General features: G+C 35.4%; 2 protein-coding genes across 2 annotated transcripts in view; one reads left to right on the top strand and one right to left on the bottom strand.

Moving 5' to 3' along the window:
* The first annotated feature begins 229 nt into the window (after positions 1–229).
* Positions 230–2781, top strand: LOC106131224 (7-methylguanosine phosphate-specific 5'-nucleotidase). The gene is made up of 6 exons (XM_013330238.2): positions 230–399; positions 568–771; positions 922–1081; positions 1257–1319; positions 1549–1678; positions 2129–2781. The coding sequence occupies exons 2-6, from the start codon at positions 573–575 to the stop codon at positions 2462–2464; spliced, it is 888 nt and encodes a 295-aa protein (XP_013185692.2). The 5' UTR covers positions 230–399; positions 568–572; the 3' UTR covers positions 2465–2781.
* Positions 2782–2942: 161 nt separating this feature from the next.
* LOC106131315 (phospholipid-transporting ATPase VA) overlaps positions 2943–9751 on the bottom strand; it is a 41548-nt gene continuing 34739 nt past the window's right edge. The window contains exons 14-16 of the mRNA XM_060944608.1: positions 8382–8569; positions 7625–7765; positions 2943–6632 (exon numbers count right to left, since the gene is read on the bottom strand). Coding sequence (XP_060800591.1) covers positions 6575–6632; positions 7625–7765; positions 8382–8569 — 387 coding nt within the window. The 3' untranslated portion in view covers positions 2943–6574. The remainder of the gene's footprint in view (positions 6633–7624; positions 7766–8381; positions 8570–9751) is intronic.

The raw sequence follows: 9751 nt of genomic DNA, 5'->3' as shown, positions 1-9751 counted from the left end.
AAATAATAACTTACAAAGAACTAAGACTAGCTTACGAAGAAGTTTGATTGCCACAACGAAGAAAAGAAAAAACGTGTCCTTGTTAAATTTACTGACGTTGAAACTGAGTTGATTGTTGACTTTGATTGTTGGTTCTTAGCATTGATTTGATTACGAATACGAACAGCTGGCTCCGCTGACGTTGACAGTTTATTTTGAGGTTATGAAAACGTCATCTTCTATTTGTTTGTCAGTCACTTCAGTCAGTTCATTTTCACTTGTTTCATATCAAGGGCATACACAAGGCTCTAATAGCTATTTATATTTCTCGATCTTTATTTTCACATACATAAATATAAGGCACAAAATAATACTTACTACAAGCCCTAACTAAGATTTATTCTTGTGTGAACGCCGGAGGTAATCAAACATGTTTAATTTTATAACAATTTTGCGATGTACGTTATCTACACTTTCGATAATTTGAATATCTGATATTTATGTTTACATTATGCTTATTACGTAAATTAATTACAATTATAAAGATAATAATAGATAGATATCTAATTGATACTTTCTCAATTACAGCTATAATGAAGACTTTGTCAAGTCTAAAAGATATACCAGCGTTTACTAAATGTAACGTCCATATAAGAAACGAAATAGAGTTATTAAATAAGATTAACAGTATAATATCTCTTGGGAGTCGGAATCTGCAGATAGTCACTGATTTCGATCATACCCTCACGAGACAGCATTTGGATGATGGTACTACTGTTCGCACTAGTTTTGGTGAGTGGATAATATAATAATTGGAAAAGTTTTTACTAGTAACTATCTCAATTCCAACATTAAGCTATACCTACATCTTAACAATGGACAAAAGCTAATTAATAAAATATATAAAAAATAATTCATTAACATAAAATGCATTGTTTTTAGGAATGTTTACTGCATGTCCATCAGTGCCACAAAAATACAGAGAAGAAGATCTGAGGCTAGCAAACATTTATAAACCAATTGAATGTGACGGCAAAATGAGTGTTGAAGAGAAAACCAAGCATATGGTGGACTGGTATGTTGCGGCCAATGACTTACTCAAGTAAGTAACTCAATTGTTCTATGCATTGGCCAGAACTATGAATTTCATGCAGTATGGTAGAATACAATTTTGTTTTATTATCAGTTTTCATTTTCCTGATAAGGCTAAAAAATACTTTTAAATTTGGTAGGCACTCAAATGTTGATAAATAGAAATATTTTTACATTCTTTTCAGAGGTGTGAAGTTTCCAAGAGAAGAATTAGATGTAATAGGAGAAAATATGAAAGAGCACTATAGGTAAGTTTTCAGTTTAGTTTCTAGCCTGAAAATCCATATCTGAAACTAACAAATTGATATAATAATGTTAACTAATGTAATTTCAGTTTGAAAAATATTATCATGTTTAATTGTGGTTTTATCAGCAAGAGCCAATCGATTTTATCAGTTGTTTTATGTTCACTTAATACATAAATATACCTATTACAAGGGTGATAAAAGTTGTAACAAAGTTTAATATTATTTAAAGGATTGGAGTGAAGGATTTGATTGACTGGAGTGAAGAAAAGTCAGTGCCTGTGCTGGTGTTCTCTGCAGGGCTCGGAGACAGTGTGGTGGCAGCTTTAAAAGGCAGCAACTTGCTACGTCCTAATGTTAAGGTAGCACTTTGATTTTATCTATATAACCAAAAAATAAATAATAAATTCCTTTTCTGGAAACATTTAAGAAAATGTAAGAGAATAATATGATTCCCTAATCTTAATAATTGTGATTAAATATGGTACTTTTATAAAAAAAAAACTTGATATAGGAGATAAATTCATCACTATAAATAATTCTTTATTCCTTTACCATCTAGCCATATGCCTTAAAAAAAGTATCTATATATGCTAGAAAGAAATAAAACAATTTTAGTGGTTTCATGAATAGAACAGTTTTCATTGTGTACAAATTAGTATTAACCAGGAAATTGGCTCGAGATCATCTTCCAAATGGGCAATCATCAATGTCATCTCAGTGGTGTCAATAAAATTACTCGGATTGACTCGTCTAGGTAACGCGTGTTGTATATCACGTCGGCGATTGTAAATCTGAACTTTGTTCACCAGGTCGTGGCTAATTTCCTCGCCCTAGACGAGGACGACAAAGTGGTGGGGATAAAGGGCGAGATCATCCACACGCTGAATAAAAACGAGACGGCCATTCATAACACGGAGTACTACGATCTGGTGCGGACGCGGGACTGCGTGCTGCTGATGGGCGACAACCTCGGCGACGCGGGCATGGCGGACGGCATGCCGCACTGCCGGCACATCGTCCGGGTCGGCTTCCTCAGCCGGAAAGTCGAAGAGAACCTACAGAACTATCTAGAAAAATTCGACATTGTACTAGTCGAGGAACACACTATGGACGTGCCGAATTCCATACTCAAGTTGATGCTGTGATCCATTTTAGCAAGTTTTACATTCGTTTGGAGGACTTTTGACAGTATTGCAATAGTGTTGATTTGTACATATTTGATTTGTGTATGGTTGTATATGTTTATGTTCTGTTTATATTTAATTACTTTTGTAATGCGAACGCTAATTGTTAATTTGTTATGAAGAGGCTGGGTCTAGAATATTCTGCCATTGGACATAGTCATAGTCAATGTAGAATTTCCATTTTGGATTCAGCTCTCCTTTATTTTTCAAGTTGTTTTTTTTTTATATTTTATTGAAATTTTCAAGTATAACTTGACTATTAAAAGTAGTAATGAATACATTTGTTGTTTGATTTTAAATATACAATACTCATCCCTATTTAACTAAATAGCGCGTTTGGCCTAATCATGGTCATAATCTCACCTCTCTAGCCAGTAGCTTTCTTCGCTATTTTATCAAAGGGGTAGATTATACAGTAGAGATAAATAAAAGGATAAAGTAATGAAATTAAATATTTTGTTATTATTATAAAACAACACGTAATATTTATGGTAATGTATTTTCTAGTCATTGCCGAGTCCGGGTCACCGAACTTATCAAGTACAGAACAAGTGCAATATCACAAAACATAAATGCATATTTTAGTATAAATAAACCACTTTCATTCAAGACATTCCTTAGGGCAATTTAACAGAACAGCAGTTGCGTTGTGAATCTATATATTTATTTTTCATTTTAATACGAAAAATAAATGTCAGTAATAAACTAAGCAAATAAAACTCTTATTCTGTATTTCTTATTGGCAGAATAATATACGATATACGGTTGCCTATGCTTCGGCCTTCGCTTAACAACACCGCTCTTGTCTTCATAGAAATTGTTTTTGTCTTTTTCTTTTTGTCACAAAATTTTCTAATTTAATTGGCATATTAGAAATTTAAATAATTTGTTGGGGCTTACGCAGGATGATAGAAATTGACGGAGTTGTTAGCGACACCATTGGGAAAAAATTATCTCCGTCCTCAACATAACCAATTGATTTCCTTTCATGTATTTTGTTCTAATAATAATAAGGTGTAAGCATTAATCGTCAACAATAATTGTTCAATGCGTTTATCGATAAATAAGTAGATTTCTTTAACTCCTTTGTTAAAATTAGAAGTTACTGCTTGAAATTAAAAGGACCTATTCAGTAGGATCTCCGGATTAAAATAATCACTTTATTCTCATGAATTCAGAAGTTATTAGAAAATACTAATAAGGGAGCAAATTATTATGTTTGCTAAATTCTGATTCTTAAAAAAATTATGCATCAGTAAGAAGTTTTAAAAAACAGCTTAAATATAAATACTTGTACTAAAAAATGTTAATCACTACATCCCGATTTAAATATGGCAAGAAATTTAAAGATATTATAAACATGTTGCGCCAGAAGCCAGCATAGATTAAAATGACTGGAAAATACATGTTATATCACAATATCCTACAAATTTAAATTAACTGAACAAATTAAAAGCTCTAAAATGAACAACAGTCTTAGAACATACAAATTATTTACACAAAGATTTGTTTTATACGAAAATAGCCTACTGTACATGTAACAATCGTCGTTTATATAGAAATATATAATTTGTATTTATGTACAAACAATAGTAAAATAGTAAAATCTTTTAGGAATCATTTGGTGAAGCGGACACCTGCGCACGCGCCGCCACCGCCACAAGGCACTTCGGTTCCGCGAGCCTATATCAAGATAATACTACTGCCTCTATAAACTATCATATTTAATAACTTGAGATGCACGAGTGCCATCTTCTATGAAATCAACATCACGTTTTTGATAATTTTCTTGATCAAACACGCGCCCAAAAATGAACTGATCCGTTCGTAAAACGATATGCATACCAATGTTATTAATACTTTACTAATGGAATAATTTAAGTCCTTTAAAAAACTGCACATTTAACTACTAATTTAAACAAAAAATATGTTTTTGATTGATATTATCTATACTCAGAGCGTGATGCGCATCACGCTCTGAGTATAGACAATAACTGTCAAATTGCAATGTAATATAGGTAAGTGTGCCTATAGTTTCTATCAAAAATCAAGTTTCAAATACTATTCCAGTGAAACTCTATCGACACCATAATGGTTCATTTATTTTTAAACAGATTTGACACAATGGTGGCGGGTGCGCGTTCGATGTAGGGTGTCCACTCACGCAGTCTCGGGCAAGGCAGGTCGTTATAATACACATCTACGTTACACGTTCGAAGGAAGCCAACACATCACACAGTCTACATACAAACTATATCGTACACAAGTATGTCTCTACTTAAAACCGGGATGATTTAAAAAATGATTTTAAATCTCCACTATTTCTTTTGATTTTGGTCGATTCTGATGGTGTTTTTTCCGGAATTCTACGTAGAGGCATATAAATGTACTAATATAAAACCTTAATTTAGTGTCGTAAATAGCGAAGTTATAAGTACAAATAAATTGAAACTTCTTTCACAATCACTAGGTTGCTAGCACGACATCTATGTGATATAAGTCTTTGTATATCTGAAAAATTAATTTTAATGTTGTAGCTATTTGTCTGTTTTATGTTTGTTCACATATTTATAATGGTTTGTATTCAATACAACATGTCAAGAAATATAGGGATGTGTCTTCAACAGTATCCAAATTTTCTGAATTAAGATAATCAAAACTATCAATTTTTTTAAGAATTTGGAGCGAAAAAAATATTATTGAGTGATCAGCTGATGCGATTTAATGAATTTCTATGAAAAATTATTGTCCCAAGTACTGAAGTTATCTCATTTTGTAGATACTGCTAAAAAAGCAACCCTGTTTAAGTGGTAATAACTAGTTATCGAATCGAAACGCAATTTTAATTTCTAATCTGATATTCATAAATCTATTAATGATTTTTTTTATCTACGAGTCTAGTTTGCCTCTGTTCACTTTGAACCACATTGATTGCCAATACAAAAGTAAGCTTAATATTCCTTAATTTTTAACAACAGTTCCCGATCAATATAGGTCTTAAACTACCAAAGTGTGCATGACATCCTCACTAAAGAATTGTAACATTACAAACAATTAAGTCAAAGTGACATTTAAAATGACTAAAATAGCGTCCTTTTTAGTTCGACGACATCTAGCGGCTTTGGAAGTAAAAACCCTGAAGCAAAAAATCTCGAGTATTTCTCGCGTTCATTTAAATACTGATTAGACTTAAAAATCGACGGGCCGGTAGATCTTAATACTGCAATATGCAATTTCATGTCCTTAACCCAAAGACTAGATTGAAAAAATAGCGAAAATATGATCCAACGGGGAAAAAGACTGTACATTTAGATAATACTCTCGACATCTGTCAGAATAATACTACGAGCGTAAAATTCACCATAATTATTTTCTAGTCATAAGATACATGACAAAATTCAATAATATAGCCTTATTTTGATGGTTGTGGGGCAACGCGCAGTAAAATTACTAAGTTTGAAGCATTTTTAGCCGCCGCTTCAATAGCTGATATACACCATTCAGAAATGTACATTTTCGTAAGAAGATTTGACACGAGTTAAATGCTAATATTTTACGAAGTTAAGATATTAAAACACGCAAGGTGCGGAATCGCACGGTCGCAATAGCTCGCCACAAACTTACAAGCGTCTTAATAAGATCGCCACAAACTTACAAGCGTCTTAATAAGATCGCCACAAACTTATAAGCGTTCTAATAAGATCGCCGCAAACTTACAAGCGAACGAAGTAGGTCGCTACAAACTTACAGGCGATCTAGTTAGATCGACGCTCACTTACAAGCGATCTAGTTACATCGACGCTCACTTACAATCGATCTAGTTAGATTGACGCTCACTTACAAGCGAATGAATTAGGTCGCCACAAACTTACAAGCGATCTAGTTAGATCGACGCTCACTTACAAGCGACAGATTCAATTCACTACAAACTTACATATAGTTTCGGCTCACACCGACTCCGGCACGAGTCATTGGTCCCTCTAGTGGTAGGAAAGCACAATAACATTAGAATATAGTTCTAAGACAGATCACAGCCTAGTTTAACATACGAGTGGGGGTAATGAGCAGCGGTCACGTGATCGCGGCTACCTCCGCCGGTGGTTTCTGCAGACCGTCAGAGTCCGTCGATCTGGGAACAATTAAAAATAAATATATTAATAATAACGAAATATAGCTTAGTACCCGTGTGGTTCCCGGCACCAATAAAAAAAAGAATATGCCACTCCGTTTCATTACCATGGATATCGTAAACGCGATTAAGGGATAGGCTTACAAACTTGGGATTCTTTTTTAGGCGAACTATTTGAATCTCAATTCTATCATTAAGCCAAATAGCTGAACGTGGCCTTTCAGTCTTTTCAAGACTGTTGGCTCTGTCTACCCCGTAAGGGATATGGACGTGATGATATGTATGTATGTATGTATGTATAACGAAATATAGCTTAGTTCCCTTATGGTTTCCGGCACCAATAAAAAAAAAGAGTTTTCACACGGTAAAACGAAGTTCGCGAGTTCCATATTATGACGGTTGGATTATTTGCGTCAGTGACATTATAAATGCAGTGGAAATGAGAGCGTTAAGGAGTATGTTGGGTGTGAAATTGAGTGACCGGATAAGGAACAGCGTGATTAGGGAATGTTGTGATGTGAAAGAAGATGTAGTTACGGGAATAGAAAAGGGTATGTTGAGATGGTTCGGTCATGTGGAGAGGATGAATGAAAACAGGTTGATTAAGCAGATATACAAGGAGAGTGTGGAGAGAAAGGTCGGAGTGGGAAGACCTAGACGAACGTATCTTGATCAAATTAAGGACGTCCTGGTAAAGGGTCAGGTCAAAAGTACCCGAAACCGCCGAGCTTGCATGAAGTGAGTTATGAATGTGGATGAAGCGAAGGAAGTACCTATGCAGAGATCGTGGCAAGTGGAAAGAGGTAGTCTCTGCCTACCCCTCCGATAGGAAAGAGGCGTGATTTTATGTATGTATGTATGTATAAATATAGCTTAGTTCCCTTATGGTTCCCGGCACCACTAAAAAAAAAAAGAGATTTCACGCGGTAAAACGAAGTTGGCGGGTTCCATACTACGAGGGCTGGATTATTTGCGTCAGTGACATTACATACCTGTAGACGTGCGCGGCGCTGGCGGAGCTGCGATAGTGGGCCGCGTACGGCAGCCGCGAGCGCTTGCGGCGGCGCCGGGAGATCACCGCGCGCCCCAGCGACCCGGGCCGGGTGCTGTTGCGGATCGCGTGGTACGCCAGTCTGGGGAATTCAATTATTAATTATAACTAGCTGCGCCCGCGACTTCGTCCGCGTGGAATTGTTATTTTGGGCATCATTGAAGCCCTCGAGGATGAATAATTTTCCTCGTTTTTTTTTTCACATTTTCTATTATCACATTTCTTCGCTCCTAGTAGTTGCAGCGTGGTGTTTTATAGCCTGAAGCCTACCTCGATAAATGGTCTATTCAACACAAGAACTTTTCAATTCGAACCAGTAGTTCTTGAGATTAGCGCGTTCAAACAAACAAACAAACAAACTCTTCAGCTTTGTTATATTATTAGTATAGATCAACATATTTATTGTATGCGCAATAAACAAATATATAACAACCTTGATTGTTACTTATGTGGTCAACTGTCCAACTAAACAAAATTTTACTCTGTTGGAATGTTGAGGGGTTATAAGAAAAAAAACGTGGGGTTGAGAAAAAAAAGTGGACTGTGATGCGCACAGTGAGGAGAATCTATGACGCTCTGCACCTATAGAGCTGTTCACATTAATTTTTCTATATTTAAGGTAGAACCAAAGAGATAGAAAGAAAGAGAAGGTAAATGAAGACCAAACAAGGAGGGAAGTTAAAGATCAGAGTACATACCTCGGCGCCAAGGCCGCGACAGCCGTGATGATGACGACGAGCCAGTACACCGGGCTCTGTATGGCGTGCTGCATCACCCTGAACGTGGAAGGCAGGTTGAAGCAGACCACGCAGAGGCTCTGGAAGATCAGCGTCAGCACGAAGAATGCCAGCAATGACCCGCTTAGAGCCACCACGTGGATCACCGTCTGGGTAAAAAGATGTTCAGTTTTATTTTGCATGTTTCAACAGGTAACAGTCTCAGTTTCATGCATTCGCCTAACGAAGAAAACTACTTTGTAAATGTGGTTAAACTGACATTGTTTACAGTGTAACGTATGATATAGCGCTTTTTTACTTTACTTGAAAGATCAAGTACTTTAAAAAAAAACATTCTCTCACGTCACACTACACTATAATTCTTAAGTCGTGATTCACGCTTAAAAAGACATTGTATGTGACTAAAACTATGTATATTGTGATATAAAATAAACATATATATATTGCTAAGAAAATCCCTATGAGACATTGAAAAACACAATTCATAGAAAGCAATAGTTTTAAATAAATTATATATACCTTTTTATTTTGTAAAGATGAGTTACAGGTTATTTTACAAAGTTATTTTCATCCAATAAATCAATTTTTCCGCTTATAAATCTTATATTTATCTATGGCACAGTTTAAGGAAGTGTCAAAAACGATTTGAAATCAGAACGGTTTTTAAAAAATTTATAGGCCTTTAGTTTCTCATTCGACGACATCAACAAACACTTTGTGCAGTTTAAAACGTGAACGAAGCTAAATCACACCCAGTGGCACACGCTAATGCACTTACGAGTATCTTGAAAAATCGCTGCATGGAAACACCGAATGACTATTAATAAAGACTGCAGACATTAATTGTATGATCTTTCTCTATCCCTCTAATTACATTTTCGGTTAAATTCTAAGATCAAGCCTGATAAAAAAATATCATGTAAGTTAGAGGTACGTGTTCTGAAAAAGTAATTAGGTAAAAAAGGCTTGCTTATGTTATAGGGTCGGCTATCTGCTTGACACCATTCGACTACATGTTTTAAAAGAATAGAAATGATATACGCCGTAGCGGGATCTTCTGATAGAAAGGAGATTGGAATCTTCTTCGCTCGATGTATGACGTACGGTGCATGTAGGAGTCAGGCCTTAGGTGAAATAGTAGGTATACATAAGCCATTCCTATTATTTTCTATTAGTTGTACGTGTTTCTGGATACTTCGTCCTTACTTCTACTACCACCACTTCATTTATCTGGCGAACGTACCTAATAGTGGTCTTAGGTAAAATAGAATCAATCAAATTGATTTTATTATTTAAATTTGCTCGCACCCCACATCCAGTCTCGATGGCGA

This window comes from Amyelois transitella, chromosome 6, assembly GCF_032362555.1.
Source record: "Amyelois transitella isolate CPQ chromosome 6, ilAmyTran1.1, whole genome shotgun sequence".
NCBI classification, from domain to species: Eukaryota; Metazoa; Arthropoda; class Insecta; order Lepidoptera; family Pyralidae; genus Amyelois; species Amyelois transitella.
The sequence above is the reverse complement of the archived record's forward strand: the minus strand, read 5'-3'. Positions and strand labels throughout refer to the sequence as shown.

Bases quoted from the DNA above. Each gene is read 5' to 3' on its own strand.
- LOC106131224 (XM_013330238.2), top strand. From the start codon at position 573: ATGAAGACTTTGTCAAGTCTAAAAGATATACCAGCGTTTACTAAATGT. The intron at 772-921 runs GTGAGTGGATAA...CATTGTTTTTAG, and splicing joins TACTGTTCGCACTAGTTTTG to GAATGTTTACTGCATGTCCA. The intron at 1,082-1,256 runs GTAAGTAACTCA...CATTCTTTTCAG, and splicing joins GCGGCCAATGACTTACTCAA to AGGTGTGAAGTTTCCAAGAG.